General features: G+C 48.4%; 1 protein-coding gene across 2 annotated transcripts in view; it reads right to left on the bottom strand.

Moving 5' to 3' along the window:
* The window catches only part of UNC5A (unc-5 netrin receptor A), a 1,152,281-nt gene extending 1,127,527 nt beyond the window's left edge, over positions 1–24,754 (bottom strand). Inside the window, exon 1 of one of the 2 annotated variants that reach the window (XM_069651483.1) lies at positions 24,165–24,754. In XM_069651483.1, the coding sequence (XP_069507584.1) occupies positions 24,165–24,258 (94 nt within the window). In that variant the 5' untranslated portion in view covers positions 24,259–24,754. The remainder of the gene's footprint in view (positions 1–24,164) is intronic. The other variant, XM_069651482.1, reaches the window with a different exon arrangement.
* Between the last annotated feature and the right edge of the window lie 1,122 nt (positions 24,755–25,876).

Below are 25,876 nucleotides of genomic sequence, written 5' to 3'. Positions count from 1 at the left end.
TAGAATTCCAGAAAGACACATTATTTGGTATTGCCATTCCTTCTTATTTAGGGTCACTACTGAAAGTGTTAGACTTGTGGAAACCCTGTTCTTTTTACAAACTATATATGTTTAAGAGGCCTGAACAAGAAAGCCAGCCACTTCAGAAGCAAAGGGCCACATGACAATGGCCACATCCCAGGAACGTACATTAAAAAAAAAAAGTATTTTGACTTTTTGACTTTTTTTATAGAGGCAGCAAGGGAGACCACAGGGGTAGCAAGGGAGACCACAGGGGTAGCAAGGGAGACCTCAGGGGTAGCAAGGGAGACCACAGGGGCAGCAAGGGAGACCACAGGGGTAGAAAGGGAAACCACAAGGGTAGCAAGGGAGACCACAGGGGCAGCAAGGGAGACCACAGGGGTAGCAAGGGAGACCTCAGGGGTAGCAAGGGAGACCTCAGGGGTTTTGAATATAAAGCATATACTCTGGGTGCCAGCGGCTGCTGGCTGCCTGGGATGCAGCAGGGAACAAGACTTCGGGCCTTCGACTGGACAGTCCCTGCCATCAGGGCCTCACCGAAGACTCCTCTCCGACTCAAAGCACCCACCTCCGTCATTGCTAATGCTTTTCACTGCTTTTTTGGTGCGATTAGTGACGCATCTGAACCCCTAGCCCAACACACCACAAATGCCTATCAAGAACGAGTATCAGCCGAACAACAGCACTGAGCCCCCTGCTGTTCTTGTAAAGTATGTTTAAGGGCTGCGTCCGGCGCGGCATGATTCTTTAACAGGAGCTGGGCCAGTCCGATACTTAAGTTTACATGACACTGAGCTGGACGCAAGGCGCCCTTTATTTGCTGCGCTCGGTGGTTACCCTTGTGCGGTCACACCCCCTGAGCGCACACTGAGTCGGCACCGTCTGCACACATCTGCCTCCTGTTCCCCCTGCAGACCCTCACCTGCCATTCTGCACAAATGGAAATGCTGTTCCCTTGCAGATCGTCATGTGGGATTCTACACACATCGGCATCCTGTTCCCTTGCAGACACTCGCATGGCATCAGTGCCGGCCTTAGGGCAGGTCTGCCTGGGGCAACATTAGACCCCCGCCACGCCAGCTCAGGTGGAGTCTTTCAAGATGTCGCCCAAGCTGGCGTGGTGGGAGCAGGCACCCTATTGAAAATAAATGAGTCCCGGTCTCGGGAGCGGAGCACATTTAATAACAATAGGGCATTGCAGTGGCGGCAAATTTTTGTTTTGCTCCCTGGGGCGCTGCATCCTCTAAGGCCGGCCCTGGGTGGCATTTTGCACAAATCGGCATCCTGTTCACCTTGTTACCGCTTTGTTCTTGGTTTCTCCACTTGCCATACTTTTCTGTCTGATTTGCTTTGCTGCCTAGGTCTTTTTCTAGGTCGACCCCAGAGGTTTCTCTTGCTATCCTGTGGTCTTCCTTGCTACCCTTTTTATTTTGCATTGAAGCTCCTGGGCTGTGGCCAGTCAATGCGGCTCTTTGCTTCTGGAGTGGCTGGCTTTTTGTTCATGCCTCTTAAAAAATACAGAGGGTTCCACAAGTGTACCACTTTCAGCAGTGACCCTAAATAAGAAAGGCTAGGAATAATAAATAATTTATCTTTCTGGAATTCTATACATTAATTGCTAGACTCATTAAAGGGCTGAAAGGTCCTGTTCTATGCTTCCCATAGTGTCACTTCAGGGTGGGGTCAGGTCAAGGGTCATGTGATGTCACTTCCGCTACCCCTGGCATTTGGTGACATGACGTCCCTGCCGAGACGTGGCCCTATTTTGCACTCCATGCCATCTTGCATCATGGGGCCCCGTGAGGTTTTGCTTGCAGGGCACAGAGGCAGCAGATATTTCCATGGAGGACCTGCCCGCTGATCCCTGGAGTTGGATTTGTAACACGGGGCCCTGCAGAGAATTGCATGGAAAAGTGCCTGTGCATTGCCATGCTCATGTACAATGGAGGTGAGGCCAATGGCCAGGTGGCAGGTGCTGGCCATGGGGGCCATTTGCCCGGAGCCCCAAGCCTTGCCTTCTGAGGATTGGAGCGATTTTTGGAAATTTTAGCACTTATATTTTTCATTTTATAAACCCTGGCATCTCCCATTGTTGCAGATCTGTACTCCAGTGTCGAGAAAGGTTTGCCCTTTTGTGGACATGTTTGCCATGCTGAGATGACCTTTCAGTATATAAAGGAATGATTCGAGTATTTTTTGAAAAATGTCCTTTGTACTATCTAGCCGTATACAATCTGAATCGGCAGAATTTTGGGTGACTTGGGGTTCGCAGGATCATCAAATTAGACGCGATTAATTTCAGTCCCTGAATGTGCCCAAAACCTGCTCATCTGGTGCCTAGCTAAACCCCCACATGGTGGGACGGCATGTTTTTAGTGAACCCCCAATGGAGGAAGGGTGAACGTAGGAGGAATATGGTGTTAAACAACCCTGCACTGACCATTTAAACTATTTTATTTTCACAAAACAGGCAGTTTTGCACAGAGCAAGGGGCCACCCGTCCCACTAGAACGCTAAACATATTTATTTAAGGAGATTTCTCGTGTGAAGGCCACCCGCACAGTGATGATAACACTTCTGTTTCCAGCATGGGCGCATCTCACAGTAGAAATAGGATTTTTGCTTTTTCTACTGCAGGACCGACTTACTTTAGAAATATTGTATTCGCTATGTTTAGTGTGGCCACGCTTGCAATATAAATTGCACACATAATATTTCTAGTTCGAGGAAGCTGGGCTTGAGTCCTCCTTAACACTGGGCCTGTGAGGAATTCCACCACCCGCAAAGGTGGGTGTGCACTCTCCTGGGCTTATTTGAAATTTTAAATGAAATTGAATGATGGTAGATCAACCTCCGGAAAATGTGTGGGACTAATCCGCACATATTTTCTTATGATCACTGCACAACATACGCATAGACCTGTGTACTCTGGTTCGACGCATCCTACAGGTGCAGTCCCCCCGGTCATATTTATTTGGGCTATGACAGGAGAAGTACACAATTCATCTCCAGAAGGGGGACAACCACACCTTCTCCTTTCCATGGCCAGCCTAATTAACTAACAAAGGCTGCATGGAATCGCCCTGTCCTTTTGTTGGACCCTATGGGTGGTGGCATACATTTGCATACTAATCAGAAAGTAATTTGAACAGGCCCACATGGGGCCTGGCTAAAGAGGTTAACATAGGATAGAGAAAACCCCAACAACCTTTCATATTTAACCGTGTCAACCTGATGCCAGCTCAGTATCGACTGATGTTGAAAGACATCTCTGGTATTGCATGTTTACAGTAGTCATCCGCGCAGGGGGACCCCATTTACAAGGTACTAGTATATAGTTTGACGGAGCCAGAGGGTCTGGTATCGCTGCAGCTTCAAGGGTGACCTGCCGCTTTAATCAGGAACCACAGATAGCTCCATTAACCAGAGAGAACCTTTGATCCACAACAGACAGGAAGATGGGTGGGACTCAGTATTCCATGTTTTCACCCCTCTTCCTTTTTTGTTGCAAAGCACTCTGGTTAAGTTCTCACACATACAAGAGATTGTCGGTGGAACCCAGGATTGGTTCATTTAGGTAGGCTTAGCCTACACCAATTACTGTGGCCCGTTTGGCTTTAAAAGTGGGTCGAGACCCGACTTTGCAAGGAGTAGCAAGAAGAACTGATCATTGGACCCTGGCTGAAGGTGCAGTCTGCCTTAAATCTTCAACCAGTGAAGGAAAACCAGGACCTGCGAGAGGGATGAAAGATCCCTTGCCTAAATATCTCCCAGGGAACAGAGGGAGATACCGAATCCAGAGGACCCTCCAGCTGCTCCAGAACCGGTAGCCGGTAGCCGGTAGCACACAGCATGCCCTGCTAGGCTCTGCTAACACACAGGTAGGAAGCGCCAGAAGCTCTCTGAACCTACAACCAAGGACAAGGCAGGTGCTTGCAAAGCATTCCGAAGCTTTGGCCTGTCCACCGTAAAGGACGACACAAGCCCAGTGAAGAAGATAGGAGAAGTGCACCAGAGAGCATCCACTGACGCCCGTCTTAAAGGACATTTTCGAGGCAATCGAGTCCCTCGAGCTGCAACTGACTGCAACGCTGACCGTTGTTATGCCGCAGTCGCTTGGGTACTTACGAGACACCTCAAGGCGCCTCGATCAGTGCTTCAGAATCACCAACCAGCACTGAGACAATGATTCGTCACACTGAGCCGCTGTGTGGGCCAGCCTGCAGCCGTCCCTCCAGCCTCACTCGCCAAACTGGTTGCCGCCCGATACCCGCAGCTGTCTCCCATCTTGAACTCTGTCACAGAAGCTGCAAAGCACCCTGAAACCGAATCGACCCTTTGGAGCAGCATGAAGGTGCATTGTGGTTCGGTCCCCTTGGTCCGTCTCCGAAGCCCCATAGAGTCATGTTAAGACCCATTGCTCGCTTTGTGCTGAAGCAAAGTATCCTTGAACTGTTGTGATTACTTACTATACCGACCACGCACTTGTCAGTAGCCAGAGTTCATCCCTTTTCCGTCTTTGAAACTGTCTGTCCTCTGCATTTCTTTACAGGACGGGTTGTATTTCGTAGTGTTACTAGAACTGTCTGTTGTGATAATAATATTGTAGATTTGTATACAACCTTGACTGGAAAGTCCCTTTTATCATTGGGTCATAATTGTATTTTTGCTGTGATGCAACTTACCAACGATCCACATAGCCAGCTGTTGCGCCCACGTTACTAAAATTGGACTAGGAGGTTTAGAATTTGCTTGTGTTTCCAATCTGTTCAGAACCCTTTTGGTGTACTGGAGGTGTTGGGCTCATTGATGGTTTAGAAACAGATATTCATTCCTTGACCACATGTTCCCGGGAAGCCGATTCGTCTCACGTCTCAATAAGAAGAGTAGAACATTCTCCCCGTCTAGTTTTGTATTGTCTTCTAGTTTTCACAAAATGTAAGTACATGCGCTTGATGTTGATCAGTTTCCAGGATATCTTTAATATGTTTTGTCATTTTATGTGGGAATGTATTCTTTGTGTCAGAAAGAAGAATCAATAAAAAATGACAGCTTTGCAAATGGTGGATCCCATATAATTCCAAAAATTAAGTAAACAGTCATCACATGTTTTGCGCCACCTCTGCACTTCGTCAGGATCCTAAAACATAACGCTATGGCTCCCAGTGATAATGTGGGGATTTGTGGTGGGTAGTGAGGCAGTCCCCACCAGCCACGGCATTGTATTAATTACACACATGAAGAATTCTGAAGCGGATTTATATTAGATTCACAATCACAAGACTGTCAATTTTCTTTCAGACGCTAAAAAAACAATCACACATAAAATGACAACAAGAATAAACAGCTCTGAACATGAATCCCTATATCATGCTATATGCATTCCTTTTGTTTTAAATCAGAGGAGAATAGGAGTTATCATTTTCTCGGCTTTTCCTAGGACTCCAGTCTCAAGGAGTATACACTTGCCCTCCCCCTTCCCAGGTATGACTTTGCTTTTTTAAATAGCATAGATGTATTCCCAAAAGGCAGTTCCCCCTGAGCAACAGTAGCACACAATTCAGCTCTGCATCTCCCCCTCCTTCCCACGAAGCATTTTTACTGTTTCTATCATGTGGTGGGGAGGGTTCTGTTGGGAATCACGGACGAAAGTCCCCGGCCCACAGGCGATTTATGACAAGGCGGTTGTAGAAGGAGATGCTGTAGGGGAGCTGGGAGATTTGAGGGGGCATCCCACTTATAGCAGTTAGATTGTAGTGGAAACATAGCGAATTGTAAAATTAGAATCACGTGTGTAATGCAACTCCATTTTAGAAGTTAGACGCCATTTTGTAATCAAGGCATAGTGCCACGGCTATGCTAGTACATATATATTCAGCTCAGAGGGTTAGAAGGATTCATGTGTGCTTTTTGCTCACAGCCATGGTAGCTTCACAAAAGGTTAATTTCTTGAAAAAAACACACACACACACACACACACACACACACACACACACACACACACACACACACACACACACACACACACACACACACACACACACACACACACACACACACACACACACACACACACACACACACACACACACACACACACACACACACACACACACACACACACACACACACACACACACACACACACACACACACACACACACACACACACACACACACACACACCCCCCCCCCCCCCCCCCCCCCTTTGTTTAATCTTATCAGCAGTACATGCAACCCAGAGAGAATGTGCCCTGCAAGGCCAAAAGAGGACTGGAATGGTCTTTGAAGAGTTATTCCGCGACAAAGGGGTGTGTAGGCCCTAGGCCTTCTCTGCCCTAACCTATAAGTTATAGCGACCCCCAATCTCCGTACACACATATTTGAGTACACTACCCAGCCCAAAAACCTTGGTCATAAAACTGTAAAATGACCAATTGATGAGGAAGATCAGAGAGCAGGGGCAACCTGCCCCCACTGTTAGGTCATGTGATTTGTGCTGGGAGGTGCCTGGGGAGAAGGTAACATATGTATGCTTTGGGTAGGAAATATGTGGAGGTGAAAATGTGTCTAGGAAATGAGCGGGGTGTGCGTAGTTCTTAAAAATTATTGCAACCTCAAAAGTAACCGCCTCACTCATGTCGTTAGTACCAGGTGCACTGTAGAACTGTGAAATAATGAGTTGTGTGTGTAACTCTATTGCCAATTAATGTTTTATATTTCACTGACGAAAGAAGAAGATCCCCACATGGAAGAAGACAGACAGAAGATGCTGGAACCAATCGCCTAGCATCCCATATGGAGTAGGCTATATGTGTATAGGGTCACACCAACCAGCTACCTGGATTGTAACCTATGTAATGTAAGTCAGTCATGAGCTATGTACCCTTAAAAGCTATTGCTCATGCGGTTTTTACCAGAGAGCTACATGGCAGCAGAGTTCTTTGTTGACACATAATTGTATTTTTGTGAGATTAAACCTAGCTCTCTTTGCAAGAGGCATGCTGGACCATTTTCCTTTTTTTGGTGTGAGCGTTGCAGGTTTACACTACAGTTCCCTGATCCCACTGAAAGTTTATGATGGGATTCTGAGCCACGAGTGACCTGCAAATGTTCATTTTGCCTGGGAAGACTCACAAGTATTTCGTTTTTGCATAGCTCACTTGGGGCTAGCCAGGATCACACAAACGTATTGTGAAAAGGTTTAAAATACAATGGCTAGTACCACAAGATATATCGTTCACATTTGAGCCTAAAAACAGAACAGGTAAAATATGGCTAATGCAGGGCATGTGTATATCCCTAACTTGCTAGAGGCTCACAGTAACCAATACAATATGGCTATGACAGTGCATGTTTATATCCCAATGTTGAGAGGCAAATGAATACGTCATCCATAGCTTTTGCCCCTCCGCCAGTTCAATATTGCACATGTGAGAAACATTACTCACTAAGACAACTGCACCACCCTTATCCCAGGCAGGTACAGCAGGAGATGGATACAATCTAATGCTGACAGGGGCATGAGTAAACCAAACCAGCGGTATAACAATACATTTGAATGCACAAGAAACAAAGCAAATGTGCACTCCACATGAAGAACGCAAACACTAGGTCACACATGCATTCATACAATATCAACATAGCGTCCATAAAGCTTGACGAATACCGACATAAGCAATGTTTAAGCTGAATGCAACATGAATGCCACACAAATATAGCTCCCCAGCTTAGAAATGCAACAATTATGTAATGTGCAGTCATATTTTACAAAATGGAAGCCGCAAAATGCTTCTAAGTAAAGAAAAGGATTCAAGGCTTCATGAGAACTAAAAATGCTGAAATAAAATACTGAGAGTAGGTAGCAAAACTAGTCAAGGTTGCTATGAATAAGGGAGGATTGGAACGCCACAGAGAACGCATGAGATAACAATTCCCAGGACGTAATCCGTATGTTCTTAGATTAATTAAGGGTACAACTGGACTTTGTAAGCCAGGTGTAGGACAAATAGAAGTCAAAAGAATCCATAAAAAGTAGCTCATGGGTGTCCCCTGTAGTAAGAGAAACCATAGCACTCACACTAATATTTGTGAAAATCCTAATAAATGCAGGGTGAAATAAGTGAAGAACACCACCTATTCATTAGCAACGAAAACAGATAAAACACCTGTGTTATGTGTTACTCCTTATACATATCCCCAGACACGAGACGACACACAAGGTCAAACACAAAGAGATCACTCTGGCTGATGGCCTAGAAATAAAGAATGGTATCTTCTTTAATTGAAAGGAAAGCAGTCCGCCGACCTCCCTCCCCCTACTCCTGTCTGGCTCATGTCCTGACCACCTGTCAGTTGTCCAAGGTTGGTCAGTAGGAAGCCAACCAATTAGACTCCTTAATGTTCTTCTGCCCATGATGCATTATGCCAATCACATATTGTAGCTATGATGCCTTTTTACTGTTATCAATTTAGCTGTGTTCTAAGGAAGATTGTCATAAACCAATGAAATATTTTACACTTATAGAGTCTATGTAATCAACCTCCTAACCAATCCCTAGCCCCCATAGGTTTTGTACTGAGACATTATTTTGGGATGTCAGCAATGGCGAGTTTGGAGTATTTAATTCATTGTTTGTACTGAATGAACCGAGAGCTCCAAGACTTTGCATGCTTGTATGCTGTCCCCGATAATAAAGCAGGGTTTTGCCTTACAGTTTGTCTATTTCCGTTATTGAGTCTGGTTTGATCTCGCTCCAGAACCTCTTTATAATTTGGGCTGTCGCGGCCATCTTGACACCTAACTTGCTAGAGCCTGACAGTACAGGATGTGGTCACTTAGGTATATGTGCAAGAGAGAGTGTGTAGACGAGGCAGTTTAGTTGTGTTTCAGTCCTTGCAGAATATGCATCCGTCTGGTAAATCTGCAGAGTTGTCCTTTTTTAAAAAAAAAACTGTAAGTATCAATATATGTGTGTATTTCCTAAAGCAGACACGAGAGGAAAGGGGGTGCTCTGCAGACCGACCGGGTAGGGATCCCTCTGTGTGCCTGCCCAGCCTTCTCTGCCCTTGGCTCCTAGGCGAGGCAACTCTCGCAGACCTTCTTCCATCTCTTGAAGCCGCAATGTGAGATCTGCAGAGTTGCCATAGAGATCCAGGGCACTCACCTCAACGCCTTCAACAAATGCAGCCCCTTTTACGGCTTGCCTGCCTTCGAGTGGAATGGTCCAGGACTGACCTCGAGTGGAAAGGTCCAGAATGCATATGGCTGTGATTGGACAGAAAAAGGGAAAGCAAGGGTTTCATGACCGTAAAAGGGGCTATGTTTCATTAGACCCTCTCTTCAGACAGACTTGGACCCATTCAGTGAAGAAGGTAATTACTCCGGGTGGCCTCCGTGAGATGACCGGAGACCAGAAACATGCCACCCATCCCGTAGGCATCACAGATGGCAAGCAGAGGAACATCACCCTGCCTCTGTCCCGCTCCATGGACCAACTTGTCTGCTTTGGTTAATACGCGACCAGCCTGGTGGTGTAAACAAGTACTGAAATCCGGTCATTTGAGCCACATGCTGGAGCCTCGTTGGTCTCTAACGTCGCAGTCCTGGAGCCGGGAAAAGTAAAGCTACCAACATTGATGCCAGGGGGCTGCCACGCCGCCTGGTTCACTCTCTGAAGGGCCAGTCTGCTTCCCTGAAGAGAGCAGGAAAGAGCACCAGGTTGTCTTGCCCCTCTCCATGGCCCAGCACCTTCATAAGACTATTGGGGTGTTGGGGGACGGGACTTTATCTTCAGTACTACGACCTGCCTCACTTCTGTTCGGGGCCTTGGTGGGTCAAACTAGGTAGGTGCGAAACAGAGGTACATGCCCTGATGCCAGGTTCTCTGGTCCAAGAGACTTAAGTCTGGGACCTGCATACATTCAGGAAAGAAGTAAAGGCTGTCTCGGCACCGGAGCCTGCTTGGGCCTTTACTATTTGCCATCAGGTGCCAGTACTGGTACCAGAGCAGGCTCCCAGCATTGAGGGTAGGGTGAAGGGGGAAGAAAGCCTCGCTGTGCACATAGTCCATGGCATACACCTCAAGAGAGTGTGGTCTGTAGGGAGAGCCCTTCCCACTACGAGCAGGAAGTGCTCGGCGGTGATGTGCTCGCCAGTGCATGGGATTATTCGGCCTGTGATGGGCGTTCCTATGTTATCTGAAGCTGCGAGGTGGCTTCTTATGCTCCAGTGGATAGTTTGGTACATTCCATGTGCTCAAGACACTATCATGTGTGTGCACGTTTCATGGGAGTTATTATTTTGTAATGACATTTATCTGACACCTGGGAAAGCATGCAAATGTCTCAAAGAGTATCTCAGTCCCCTCCCCACGCTCCTGAATGGTTTCGCCCAGGCTCGCCCATGCTTCGGTGGAACTGCGGAGTACCCTGGATATTTGGTCTGCCAATAAAATGCATCTCGCGTCCAGGATCACCTTCCCAGTGGGACAGACACTAGTAAGAATCCCGACGCAGGGCGGGGCCTTCCCTTTTCTGCGCAGCAGCGAGCGGAACATCCACAGAGAGAAGCCGCCCTTCCAATCCCATTAGATGTTATCGAGACTCATGGCTGATCTCTGTCACCCCTTACCTTTCCATCCTCAGTGTACTGAACCCCACTAATGTCAAAGGCGCCAGGGAAAGTGTGAGCTAAGTGCGTGTCAGTTTGGCAGCACGCTTTGGGTTTCCCGATTGTGCTACTCTGCTGGCTGGTGAGGTGATCTGGGTCCATGAGCAGTGCCGAGGAGCTCGGCTCTCTGCAACTTTCAACTTTCCTGGACTGCATAAAATCACTTAGCATGCGCAAATGCGTGCGCGTGGCTAAGTGTGAGCCAAGTGCGTGTCAGTTTGGCAGCACGCTTTGGGTTTCCCGATTGTGCTACTCTGCTGGCTGGTGAGGTGATCTGAGTCCATGAGCAGTGCCGAGGAGCTCGGCTCTCTGCAACTTTCAACTTTCCTGGACTGCATAAAATCACTTAGCATGCGCAAATGCGTGCGCGTGGCTAAGTGTGAGCCAAGTGCGTGTCAGTTTGGCAGCACGCTTTGGGTTTCCCGATTGTGCTACTCTGCTGGCTGGTGAGGCGATCTGGGTCCATGAGCAGTGCCGAGGAGCTCGGCTGTCTGCAACTTTCAACTTTCCTGGACTGCATAAAATCACTTAGCATGCGCAAATGCGTGCGCGTGGCTAAGTGTGAACCAAGTGTGTGTCAGTTTGGCAGCATGCTTTGGGATTCCTGATTGTGCTACTTTGCCCGCTGGTGGGGCGTTCTGGTGCCTTTAGTGCTGCCTGGGAGCTCAGCAACTTTTAACTTCCTGGGACTGCATAAAATCTCCCAGCGTGCGCGAATGTGCGCCGAAGGCAAAGTGTGAGCCAAGTGCGTGTCAGTTTGGCAGCACGCTTTGGGTTTCCCGATTGTGCTACTCTGCTGGCTGGTGAGGTGATCTGGGTCCATTAGCAGTGCCGAGGAGCTCGGCTCTCTGCAACTTTCAACTTTCCTGGACTGCATAAAATCACTTAGCATGCGCAAATGCGTGCGCGTGGCTAAGTGTGAGCCAAGTGCGTGTCAGTTTGGCAGCACGCTTTGGGTTTCCCGATTGTGCTACTCTGCTGGCTGGTGAGGTGATCTGAGTCCATGAGCAGTGCCGAGGAGCTCGGCTCTCTGCAACTTTCAACTTTCCTGGACTGCATAAAATCACTTAGCATGCGCAAATGCGTGCGCGTGGCTAAGTGTGAGCCAAGTGTGTGTCAGTTTGGCAGTTCAAGAGCTGGGAGCCGCCTTCATGGTGCTCACACTCGTTAAGGCTTCAATTGGTTGCAACATGTTGGAGTTCAGCATTCCAGTGCCTGGAATATGGATTGGAGGCCTGCTTTACTTCGTTTGGGACAGCTGCAGAGAGTTTAGTCCTCTGGCGGTGGCGTGACACCAAGGTAATTGGAACTGTAGGGCGTGCTGATGATTTTATTGTTGCGATACTTTTGCAAAACTTTTTTATATTGGTTTTACTGACATTATGCCAGGAAAAATCTGCTCAGACACGCAACGCCGAAATAAGAGAAACCGCAGATTGGCCCCATTGGCTCTCATTCCTCCCCTATAAGTGTGCATCCACACAAAAAGAATATGTTGTTATATTGCCTGCAGAAGACCTTGTTGTCCTCCCTACACCTCTACCCGAAAACGGGCTGTCATCGTCCAATTCTAAGGTCTGGCCGGCTCAGGACGGTTGCATTACTTATGGTAGTAGAAAGCGGTTCCGGCGTAAACTTAATAACAAGAAATGGGCCAAGAATAAATGATAGCATAGTGGCGGGACGGAACCGGCTGAATTAAAGTTGCCTCGAAGGAATCGCGGTTCGCAAGCTGAATCTCACTCTAACGATGTTGTATGCATTAGTGTGACTAACAAATATGATCTGACTACAACAACAAAAAAACGTATTCGTCTCGCGAGCCCGAGCACGTGGTACAGATTTGTGGCCATTGGACTCCTGGCTCAGGGACAATCAAAGCTACCCAGCAAATACTCTTTCATCAGCTATAAAAGTGCATGATATTAACTGGGATATCGGCCCGGAGATCCGTTCTTTCCTCCCTCCCACCCCTTGCGTGAGGATCCTCCCAGTGAGGGAGGTGGGTTCGTTGCCTCTTAAATCCATAGTGGTAGGTGGGAGGCTTGCATCCAGAAGACTCTGCATTGCTACCTTCAAAACAGACTTGGTCCACCATTTTAGAGGACCTGCCCGGCCTACTCTGGGAAGTGTATGCCATAAAGAGTTCAGCCTGGGAACATCTATGAAGATTGTTGAGGTGTCCACCTTTGCTGACAGCCCACTCTTGAGCCGTAGAATAGTATTGGAGTTACTATAGTGTGTTCCTGAACTGCGATAGATCACCGCCAGGGACATTGTGTCCGTGGAATTACCGGGTTTATACAGTCAAGATAACTGGTCATTAGTCCAATTTATCTCGCTCATTAGAGGACTTTGTGATATTCTTTGTGGCTTCTTTATTGAAATTGGGCTTTGATCTTGTTATATGTAAAAAGAATTTACTGGGTTGAGGTGTCCAAGTTGCACAGAAATAAATATGGACACTGGCTTGCCGGGTAGCTTTCCTACTGAGAGACAGAGCTTGAAGCAGGCCTGTGGTAATCATAATAGGGCCCACAGTGGTAACAAGACCACGGAATCTTGGTTTTCTGAGAGGATGCAGTGTGAAGTAGAATGAGGTACGTTGGGGGAGGGGCCATTGTTTTGATTTCATGGAATACTGGGGGTGTTCATTCATTCCTTAGTTTGGTGGGTGGGCTTTAGTATTCACTAGTGACATTTTTGCCTTTCAGGAAACCGGATAAGCAGTAAATTATTGGTTGATGGGAACAATATTATACATAGACCTATTATACATAGACCAGCTAATCAACATGGGGTGGGACGTCCCTCAGGTGGTTTGTGTATACGGGCAAACGCCTCTTTAACTATACAGGAGTATTGCAAATTTGGGAGTTCCCCTTTGTATTATGTGCCGTTGTTTCCGGTCAGGACCCCTTGGGTGAGTTGCTTATCATTAATGTTTAAAACCCTCTGGAAGGGAAAAGTACAGCTCCCTCTCTCAATTGTATAGAGAGCCTTATTGGGGGTTGGATGGAGGACTTTCTGAAGTCGAAAATCCTTGTAGTTGGTGATTTTAATTTGTACTGTCATTTGGCAGCAATATTAGCTTGAGTCCTTTAGAAGCTATGGCCTCAATTTTCTTAACCCCACTTGTCCTGAAATTGGGACAAGTTGGAACACTTGGGCCCTCATTCCAACCCAGGTGGTAAGTTCCCTACTTTACCACCATGGTGTAAACTCTGTTTAGACCATGGTGGATGGTGGATTTACCGCCCCATTCCAAGGTGAGTGGGGCGGTAAATCCCCAATCCCCATTTACCCTTCCCCATTCCCATTTTTGCCCCATAGGGCATAATGGGAGTGGGGAAAGCGCTAATGATGGCACCGTAAATTACGGTGCTGTAATTAGCGCAAGGACGCTTAGCGCCTTGGTACTTAACGCCTGCAAAAAGCAGGCGTTAAGGTGGAAATCAGGCGTTAAGGGTTAACGGCGGCGCCGACGGCGGCGCCGTTAAACCCTTAACGCCTGGGTTGGAATGAGGGCCTTGCTCTACTGGCACAGTGTATTCCCGAGTTGCTTATATTTTTGTTAGTAACAGATTATGGAATCACTTGAAACAGTTGCAACAGAGTGATCATGTGCTCCTGAAACATATGTTTGGCAATAGGGGAAACATACCCCGCCCTCACCCGAATGAGGGTTACACATTTTCAGGTAAATGTTAGTGGTAATAGGATCATGTGGACTGACAGACTCCGACATTGACAAATTTGATCAATTGTTTAGACGTTTTCCTTTAAAAGCACGTAATTTGGCACTTATGAGCAACCCTGACATTTTTTACAAGTTTAATATACTTTTGCAAAAAATTGCAAAGTGTAATGGTAAAAAGTATGACAATATTCATGATGTGGCTATTCAGGATAGGAAAAAATGTATGGGAAGAGATATTTGTGGGATTAAACGTTGCAATTTAATGTGTTGGGCTGAGAAAGTTAGACGTATGTCCACTTTGCGAACACACTATTAGAAGTGGCTACACTTCTACAGCAGGGCATTAACAACTCTAATTGGAGAATGATTTTCCAACTAATCAGATCGCGTGACTTCAAGAGGTTCTGGTACTTGTATAGAGAGCACCTCTCAAAGGATGATTTTAAAGAAGCTAACTCCATACCTGATTCTGATTGGTCTGTAGTCTGCATTTTGTTGAAAGCATGGAATGCTATCGCCTGGTCCCTTCTGTTACAGGGCATTTTATTGACTCCCTTTTGAACTTGAAGATATATTGAGGGTGATGACTAAATTTAAACCGTCCAGAGCCCCTGGGCCCGATGGCTAGCAAATGCAGTCATTAAGCGTAACACAGAAAAATTGTTCTCCTCGGTTTGGGAAAGCGGGGTTATACCGAATAGTTGGCAGAAGTCCATTTTAATTCCCGATTTTGAAAAAGGAGACAGAACTCAACCCACCAATTACCTCCTTTTAGTAATGTTAGATTCTGGTTATAACTTTTTTAGCACTCTTTTATTGGGTGAAGTTAACAAATGGATTCTGGCTCATAAACTTTTTTCTTATCAGCAAGCTGGTTTTAGGCCTGGATATAGTACGTTGGGTAATATTTTTACTTTACACTATGTTATTGCAGATACTCTTCACAATCCAGGGAGTATTTGTACGTTGGTTACACAGATTATTCCAGCACCTTCTATTGCATTGTTCGCGACAGGTTGTGAGGGAAAATGCGTGGTTGGGGCTTTTGTCCCCTTCTATTACACCTGATCAAATCCGTGTATACAGCCACTATGGTGCCGGTTTGTCTGGATGTGGGAGGTTCCGTAACTGCACCTAGTGAGACAAGTAAGGAATGAAAGCAGGGGTGTGCTATTGCCCCTGCCTCATATAACCTTTAGGCGGCTGGCAAGGATTTAGCATTGTGTGGCACTCGCAGCATCCCTCTTAAGATTGGCGGGGTAGGATCGGGTGGCTATCATACGCAGATGACAGCGCTGTATTAGATAAGACCCCAATTGGCTTACAAAGATCCCTTGATGCCCTTAATGGTTATGCCATGAAGAATAATGTAACCATCAATCTTCAGAACACCAAGGTGATGATTATTGGGGCTAATCCGTGGAAAAAGAAAAAGATCCCCTTTTGTCGAAGGCCTAATGGTGTACCGTTGGAGGTGGTGGACACCGATCCTTATATGGGTATCCCCATTGTGAACAGTCATTCTATGGAATGACATTGTCTCTCTAACATTTCTCTAACCTTTCGTGCCTGTCGGCACCACCTCTTCAACATCCGGAAGATCCGCCCCTCCCTCACCTTTCACGCTTCTAAACTCCTAATCTCCTCCCTTATCTTCTCCCGTCTCTTCTACTGCTCCTCTCTTCTCTTTGGCCTCCCTACTTCTCACCTGGCTCCCCTAAAATCCATCTACCACTCCTTTATCCGTACTCTATGTCTTGTCGGCCCTCAAGACTCTATTTCTACCTCACGCTCTTTCAATTCCTCTGCCTTGTCTACAAATCTCTTCATGACCTGCCCCCCCATCTTTCCTACCTCCTCTCATTCTACTCTCCCTCCTGCTCTCTCTGCTCAGCTGACCTCTACCTTCTCACTGTACCCCCAGCCCCTTGTGCCTCCTCACGCTTCCGCTCCTCCCAACTCTTGGCCCCCCTCCACTGGAACTCCCTACCCCTCTCTATCTGCTCCTCCCCCACCTACCCATCTTTCCGCTCCTCCCTGAAAGCCCTTCTTCACCACTCCCCCCCTGACTCTCCTTCCCTACCGCTCCCCCTAACCTCTACCCATCCCTTCCCCTCCCTCCTTCCCCCTCATCCCGATGACCTCATACAGGAAGCTGTAACCACCTAAGTGTGTTAAGTTCACCTGGGATCTCCCCCCTTTGCCCCCTCTCCTTTTGAGTAAATTGTTTCATATACTGTACCATTAGTTTTCTTAAGTTTGTAAATATGCTTCTTCCTTATGTACTGTTGTTATTCTGTAAAGCGCTTTGGATTAAAGCGCTATATAAACTCAATAAACATAACATAACATAACATTGTCTGTGAAAATCTTCAATAAATGGAACGTGATAGAAGGGTATTTAGCTAAAAGGGTGGGGGGGCTCATTCGAGGGCTTCCTTGAAGTCTACAAAAGGAGCGTTAAACCCGGAGCACTCTATGCATTGGGAACCCTCAGAGAAAAACCTATAACCTGGTTAAATAAGGTGGAAGTTGGACTGTGGGGAGCGGTCCCTAGATTACCCCAATAGGTACCGGTGGAAGCCATTTGATGCGAGTTGGGGGCCTACCTCGCTTACAACTCTATGGAAAATTTGCTGCAGTAAATTGTGTGTAAGGATGACTCTTGCACAGGCCTTGCGAGAAACTCTGCATGGCAGTATTGCTGCCGCCGGTCGTGGCGGCCACTACAATCCCTTGCTGCAGAATTCACGCCTCATGATCTATACCTTTTTTCAGGAAATTTGTTTAGCCCCACCTCTGGGAAATTACGCCCCCCTCCACCCTGATTTTATGGTGCAAATGAAAAGTAAAGCGCTTGAATGGGATAAGATCCATCATTTGGGAGGGTGGCGCTTAAAGAAGCTCTCTGCACTTTATATCACACTCAGGGAATGAAAACGGGGAAACCATGCGGACATTTAATGAAACCTTGTAACTATGATTTTAAACGATGCATTTGATATCTTCGTTTTAACATTTTACCCTGTAAGGATTCTGTGGGGGCATGGCCAGGCATCCCGTGTAAGGGTGGAAAGTGCCGTTATTGGGAATGTGATATAGCACCAGCCAGGTACATAGGCACGGCTTGCCCTGCACTGTTACCCTATTATTGTAAGGGCTTTTAGAACCTGGCTAGTCACCCTTCCATGGTATTTTCTGATCAGTTTTGGTCGGGTATATATGCCGTAGAAGCTTAAGTTATTACTGGGGCTGCATATAGCACCTGGAAAAGAGGCATTAAGGATGTATGTGGTGGGTGCCCTTGGCTATTTATACTTCTTTTACGTTTTGAATATGTATCCTTGCAAACTGTTATGAATTGAGATTGTTTGTTTGTTTTATTATTTGTAATGCGCACCAGACCCGAGGGTATCAGGGCGCAGAAGAACACGAATACTTTCAGTTTAGGGTTACACAGCTGTACGATTGATACATATGAATAACTTCCATGTTATTGAATGTGTTTATCTGTTCATATGAATCGCATATCTATTTATTTATTTATTTTATTTCGTAAGCACTGGAGACGAGGCCATGAGGCATAGAAGCGCTGAACTCATGTGTATTTAGTATTGGATCATTGATTGTTGTTAAGTATGTATGTTTGTGCAAAAAGATTAAATTAACCATAAGCATGTATTAAATACAAAGCATAATAATAGTGTCAAAGTCACTAGTGTACACAGGTGGGCAACATGGCGAGTGGGCTTGGATGCGGGGGGGGGGTCACGGTCTCCTACACAGTGGATTTACCAACAGCTGCTGCCCCCAACTCACCCGCTCACTTCCCCACGAACAGTCAAACTTCCATCCCCAAAGTCAGGCCTGGCTTCCCTAAAAGAGGGAGAAGCTCGTGCAATGCCCTATTGCTGCGGTCTCCCAGTCCCGGAAGCCGCCATCTTGCCGGCTTCCGCTTCGGCCGCTACTGCTCTGCGCAGGATCTTGTATACGGCCTCGCTGCGCTGAGTGCATCGTGTACAGCGCCTAATAAGGCAGATTATGAATAATATAGTAATGATTATCATTATACCATCATCCCCCTTCCTCTCCCGCCCACCACTCGCAGCACAGCAGCTCGCTCCTACGCGATTGGATAACAAAAGGCTTCCTGTGGCAACCGGGAGCGAAACTGTTGCGGCCTCACCTCCCAACCGCGGTCTGAACTGTTGCAAACGGGCCTGGTCCTCAGTGGCGGGCCCGGCAGGCAGCCCGGCACCACCGGCTGCGATAATACGAGAAGCGTTGCGCTTTCACACCGCTCTGCCACCTAGGAGACGGTAGGATATATATATATATATATATATATATATATATATATATATATATATATATATATATATATATATATATTACTCATGCATTTCTGGTACTACTGTCAGCAGAACCCCGAGAATGCATTATGGGGCCAGAATACTCGTTACGGTGCGAACCCTGCGAACCCACCATTGGTGGTGGAATGGCTGCTGTTTCTGCAATTGCAATAGAGAGGAGATGAGCTATGTGCATTTTTTAGACCAAGTGCACAGATTAGTGTGAGTCTAGTCTAGGCCAATGTTCCGCAGAGCTGCTCAAAGGCTGTGTGTTTCCTACTTATCTGGAGCTTGCTCGAAGTACCTGACTGCATTGCAGGTTCAGTACATATGATATGTGGACATGCATGTGTGCATATACGAACGAGTACATATGTGTCCGTTCTATGCAGATAATGCAGCAAGATAAACACACGCATCTTTTAGAAAGACTTGAGCTTTTCCGAACACACAGATCACACGAGAGAACGGGCTCGAGTTCTACAATGCCGTTGGGGTGTAGAGGGGAGAGAGAGAGGGCGAGAGAGATAGTATGTATAGCAATGGTTTGGCTTTCATGAGTACCGACTCTCTTCCGACGAGCTCTAATGAGAAGGGAACGCGTGAGAGGACTTGCTTTCGCCTTGTGCTTACCCAGAGTTCCCCTCCTGTGCTGAATATCTAATAACACAACGAGTAGCAAGCAGCACAGCAGCCAACACGATCGACTCCAAGTACAGAAAGTTCAAATACCAGTGCCTGTTAAGGAACAAAATGTTGCCTTTTTATTTAATGTATTCTTTCTGTTGTTAAACCTCACTCTCATTTATGTTTTAATAACAAAGCGAGAAATCAAAAAGCAAGTGCATATATTTAACGTGCCAATCGGACATATCAAAAATAAGAAAAATAAAAGTAGAAATACTAATCCAAAAAGTTTATATGTACAGAAAATATATATATATAGAGAGAGAGAGATGTAATATATATATATATATACACAAAACCACGAATGTTATGGTGGGATTAAAAAGGTTTGGAACAAAAAACTTTCACCTGTAATGTGAAAAATCGAAAGTCCATTTGAGCCAAGTCACACATTCCACAACGCCACCTAGTAGCCATCCCTGGAAGTTCACCTCTAGTTCTATGCCACCACTGCAAAGCATTGTGGGCATGCAAATTAGTTGAACTGCAACCCTTTTTTTCCAGGAGATTATGTAGTTTTCCTGGCAGGCTTACAAATGTCTGTCTTTGGTTGATTAAGGTCTGTATAAAGGAGCACCCTCCTCTTAGACAAAGAAAAGTTTCTGGAGAAAAAAAGTTTGCATTTGAGCTAATTTGCATACCCACAATGCCTTGCTGTTGTGGCTCAGACCTGGAGGTGAACTTCCAGAGATGACTACTAGGTGGCGTTTTGAAATGTGGAACTTGGCTCAAATGGACTTTCCTATTTTACCATATATATATATATATATATATATATATATATATATATATATATATATATATATTAATACACACACAATGTGAGATGGTGACATGTTAAAAGGCAAACATAGCTAAAAGCCATAGAAATATTACCGCCACAAGGAAGCAACACCACACCCTTAAAGCACTGCTCGGGACACCGCACAGCAGCATTGGACAGAAACTTGCATACAATATCACAGTGTTATTGTTAGTTAAGATAACGAGTAGACCACTGGGTCCCTTGTGCCTGTATTATTAGGGGCCTGTAGCAATACTTTGGGGGCCCCACACACAGCAAACCACAGACCAATGCCATGCTGTACACCCCCGGCGCGCCATGGTCCTGCCTCAGCCAGGCCCTGCCTGCACCCCTCATCTCTCACATCGGGGAATCCAATCTGACACAGGCCGCAGGGGGTGAACAGCAGGTGGGTGAGTCGGAGTCTGAGGGAGGACACGCTGCTCATCCCATCAGGCAGCAGTCACAGAAGCTGGGGCTGGGGTCCCTAGCAACCAGGATATGCCAGGAACCTGCCAGAGTGCTAGGCTACCTGCGGAGCCGCAGCAGTGAGAGCCCAGCCCCCCTGCCATTCAGTAGCCTCTGTCACCAGCCGGTTCATTTGCAACCTTGGGGTCACGTCTATTCCCCCGTGTTCACACCAATGGCCTCAGTTCTGGTCATGCCTGAGGGCCGGGCTCTCCTTGCCCGCCCACTAGGGGTGCTGAAGGCGCCTGTCCCAGTGACCACACTCACATGGGGTTGTGCTCAGGGAAGCATTCAGTAGGTGTCCATAGACATAGACACAGGGGGTCATTACGAGTGCGGTGGTAAGGGATTAACGGCGCCGGTAAGAATGCTGGTGCCATTAACCCCTTACTGCCAAATTCTGAGGTCCCTTAGTGGGTCCTACTAAGGCCGGCTGGTAAAACCAGCCGTCCTTAGCGGGAGACGCTAAGGGACCAGGGAGCTATTAACGGGCCCGTTATTAGCTCCCTCCCCATTCCCATTGAGCCCTATGGGGGCTCGAATGGGAATGGGGATGGGTACATTGAATGGGGACTTATCGGGTCCTCCAGGTTGGAATGACCCAGTAAGTCCCCATTCAATGAACCAGGACCCGACTTTGGAGACGGCCATGGCGCTAATAGCACCATGGCTACCTCCAAACTAGGAATGACCCCCACAGTCTTTTGGGGTTTACAAGCTGTAGGTTGCAGATGCCTGGGCATACTGTAGTCTGCAGACTGCTAAATGCTTGAACGTATGAACACAATGTTTAAATTGCTGTGTAACTCACAGAATTTGAATGCTTGCACTGCGGTTCGGCGTGAGTTATATTGCCATTGTGCCGGCACCAAGCCTCTATGGTACCCCCAGCTGCTATATGATATGATAGCTTATTTATAATGCGCTTAATACCCAGGGGTTTCTAAGCGCGGACTCGGGGATCGAGCACGTTGCCGCTGAGCTATCCTCCCTCGACAGGTGCAGTCTGGCATATTAAAAGCACCAGGGCAAACATTGCCCTAGTGCAAAACAGATGCATTTCCACTACATGTTCGCACTAGGGCAAACTTTGCCCCCGATTCAAAAATGCATAACAAACATATCTTTTTAGCAGTAGGGCACATTTAGCCCTGGTGCTTTTAATAAGCCAAACTGCACTTGTCCAAGTGCAATGGTGTTTTGATGTGTCCCGGTGTTTTTAAAAATAGGGCAAACTTTGCCCTAGTGCTAATTCCGTGCAAACTTTGCCCTAGTGCTAATTCCGTGCAAACTTTGCACTGGCACTGGTGCAACGTTTCTGTAATCGGGCCCCAGGAGGGCACGTGCCTGCCCAGGGTGCTGCTCCTGTGGGTCTAGATTGGGGACGAGTGGAGCGAGGGGCCCACTGGGGGCGTACGGCTATGGGGGTGAGCCGTGAGTGATGTCAGCGGTGACGTCACTGATGACGTGACGGGCAGCACAGAGGAGGTGATGAGAGCCAGTGCGGTCTGTTCTTTGGCAGCTGGGTGGAGTGTCCGCCAAGGTTTCGAGGGCTAAACTCATCGCCTATATATCAATAATGTAATGCCAGCGTGGCTTTTAAATACAGACACGTGGTGGTTAAGAAGGCCGTAATTCACAGAACTGCTGCCACATTATAAATCACCGGCTGTTCGCCCATGGCCATGATGTCACGATTCCGCTGAGTGACACATGCGACATTCAAAGCAGTGGCAAGCCGAAGAAACGCATCTATATATGCCTGCCATGCGCAAGGAATACTAAATAAAATGCCATGTAAATATTATGGCCCCATAATGCCATCTCGGGGCTCTGCCGACACGCACGCAGCATTTGCCCTTGTTCGCGCAGCTGGACACGATTCCGTCTATCAAGTATATATACCTATACAGAGAGAAATGCAGAGCCTAGCGACTGCTTCGTAGCGCTTTACACAGCAAAGAAGCACGCAGGGGTCTTCGGGCAAGAACAATGTCAAAGAGACTGCGCGAAATGAAGGCTTCTCTCGTTGCGCCCGTTCCCATCAGAAGCAGAAACACCTGTCAAATGTGCGCCGAGGTTTTTTGAGTGCGTTGTCTTCACGGCCCGTCACTTGTACGTTTTGGGGCATTTTTACACAGGAGATGTGGGGTTTTCTGGGAGAGAGGGGCTATAACCTCGCCGGATGCCCCACACGCGTTCATGGTTCCTTCCTCCTCCCAGGCGGCTGCTTAAAGCCTCTGCGCGGCTGCGAAGTTACACGAGAGAGCGGCCGCCCTCGAACCTTTGCCCACGGTGCACGCTTACATACAGGGGTGCGCACCCATCCAGAGCTGGTCACGACCACCATCACCGGCAAATACAAGTACAACCGTGTAGTACGTGCGCAGAATAGTAGTCATGTAGCCAAACCTATAGAAATGCGCCCAAATGCTCAGAACTTCTTGCATAAATAATATGAGACTGCGAGGCGGCTGAGACCACACACGTCCCGCAGCATGTGCACGCACCAGCTGAGCTAGCATCCTCGGTTTCGGGTAATGGAGACAGTCTTAATCACACACTGACCGGCCGGGAAGCTGGACAGAGGTAGGGAGAGGGGTCTTTTGTGAAACAGCATCAGCCAGAACCCCACTCTCTCCAAAGAGGAGAGGCACCCCCACAGTTTAGAAGTCGCGGGGTAGAGAGAAGACAGGCCTCGCCTCAGCCCAGCATCCACCGAAGAGCACCCACAAGGCATGAAACACCCATTCTCATCTCCACAGCCTGGCACCAACCGAGGAGCACCCAAAGGGCCAGGGGGAAAGGCAGCACGCATCGGAGACACAGCACTGCCTCTAGAACTAACAACTCGCCCACGGCCCCGCAAGGATGCACGCCTCGTCTGACACCCCAAAAAGAAAAGCAGCCGCCAAGGAACCCCGAAAGAAGATAACATAGCTCATGGGGGCATCCCCAAGAGAGCTGCCGGGGTGTGAAGCGTGGGGCACGAGAGAGAGGACCCCCGCGACCTCCTGGGCAATGGCTGTGAAGGTGAGAACCCCACGCCCACAAGGACGACACCGGCACAGGGTGCCGCGTACACGGGGACTGGGCGCTGCACCCCGAGCGCTCAAAGTGAGCTCCCCCCCCACCACCACCTGTGCCCGCCCGGCGCCGCGCCAGCCGCGCGAGGTGCCCCGCCAGTGTCCTGGGCAAAAACATAGCATCACGGTTCTGGCAACAGCACCATACCCCCCGTCCCCCCACACACACACAGTAACAATAACAAAACAGCGAAGCCCGGCAGGCATGAGCGAGCGGCGCGGTAGTCTGGGTCTAACAGTCACAGCAGAGGGGAGTCACTGCCCAACTTGAACGTGGCTCCGCTTAGACGCCCCCTCACCCACCCACATAGTGTTCCGGACCCAAGCCGGGCGCGGGCAGTGTTCCCGCGGTACACAAGGCGCCACACATGCGTGCATATAGGACTTGACTCACCGCTGGAGGGGACGCCAAGGAGAGTGCTGGCCAGGAGCAGGGACAGCGCCCCGGTGCCAGGGAAGGAGGGCGCTCCGTGCCACCATGCGCCCATCGCTGGAGGAGGGAATCCCAGTGCCCACGATGGGGGGTACGCGTCTCAGCCCCTGCGCAAACTGCCCGGGTGTGACCCCACACCTGAGCGCCGATGAGTCCCCATGGGCCCCCTCCCCTATAGGTGGGCACCTCTCCGCACGTGGGGGTGCCAGGCAGCAGGAGGGGAGGGGGCAGCAGACAGTAGGTGCAGTGCGCGGACGCCTCCAGGGTCAGCCACCTGTGCCAGGCTCCTGGGTGGGATGAGAGGGGCACGGCTGCCCCCGTGTAGATGGGGCAGCGAGGTGCAGTTGTGATGATCCGTTCCCCAGTGGCAGTCTCTGGCGTGGGGGGTACCACGCAGCAGGGGTGATGGAGTGCAGCCCCCGCGAAGGGGCGCCAAAGCACTGGTCCTCCCCGCCTGACAAAGCTGCCCGCACCGCTCGACTCTTTCACGGCACTGCAGGGATGGAGCAGTGATGGAGAGAGCCAGACGGGCAGATGGGGGAGAGGAGAGGTGTGCAGGCTAACGGAAGACCAGGAATGGATTCCACACGGGATCGGGAGTCCACCAGTCTGCGGTCAGAGCCAGCTGGCGCCCGTATAGTGGCCTGGACCGCACCAGCCGCACCGAAGGAGACTGGTTGGAAGGGGGCTAGAGGAAGGGTGCCGTTCGGTTTATACCCAACAGTGGATTAACGCACACGATGTGCGGAAACAAGCTGGGCACCCTACACGCAACAGGTTAGACTACCAGTAAGCTAGCACAATGTGTTCACGCACCTGCTGCAAAGATATGCGTGCAATCGGCTGCCGTGACACGTAGAAGCCCCCAAACTCATCACCTCCCCCGCGTCGTTTCATGAAAATAACTCGAAAAATGGCGAGGTTGCGATCCCAGTGAAGCAGACCACCCACGCTTACAGTCAGCCTGGTGCAGATATCTCTGTGAATCCGCAGGTCACATCATCCACTTGCCGTGGCAGATCAGATGGTTAATGCGCCTGCTGTAGCGAGCTGTGTATGGCTTAAGACAAGGGATTGAACGCCAGGTTGAAGCCCATTAGTTCATATTTCCCGAATTGTTTATTTTATAAACATTTACAGCAGGTGCTAAATGTCATATTATTAGAAAAATGCAAAAGTAGTCACCCCATCCGCCCTTTCCTCAGAATCCCTCCCTTCTTTAATTGAAAACCTCCAACAGGAAGGGCGCCAGGCATTATGATCTAAGCCTGGCGTTGAACTTTGCAGCACAGTGAATTCTGGGATTTGCAGTGCTTCTTGTCTGATCATTGTCCAGGTTAAAGAGATCGGACAGCGGCTAGGAAGTGGGTGTACGAGCGGGTGCTGTGTCCTGTTAAAGCTCGCGGACACCGATACATAGGTATTGATACACGCATCGGCCCTTGTCATCAACTTGGACCATACCGGGTTGTGATTGATCGGCCCTCAGACACCGTCTGTGCCTGAGGGCCTCTGCAGACAGCCGTATGGATCGACTGATGAAGAGTTCCAGCCTGGAAGCAAGACCCAGGCTCTCCTAAGACTCCCCAGAGGCCTGGCTGGGCCTAGCCGGTCTTCCGAAGCCCAGGGAGTGGGGCGGCTCTGTAGAGAAACACACAAAGGGGCTGATACAT

The sequence above is a fragment of the Ambystoma mexicanum genome, chromosome 3p (assembly GCF_040938575.1).
Source record: "Ambystoma mexicanum isolate Mex_15411 chromosome 3p, UKY_AmexF1_1, whole genome shotgun sequence".
Lineage (NCBI taxonomy): Eukaryota > Metazoa > Chordata > Amphibia > Caudata > Ambystomatidae > Ambystoma > Ambystoma mexicanum.
The sequence above is the reverse complement of the archived record's forward strand: the minus strand, read 5'-3'. Positions and strand labels throughout refer to the sequence as shown.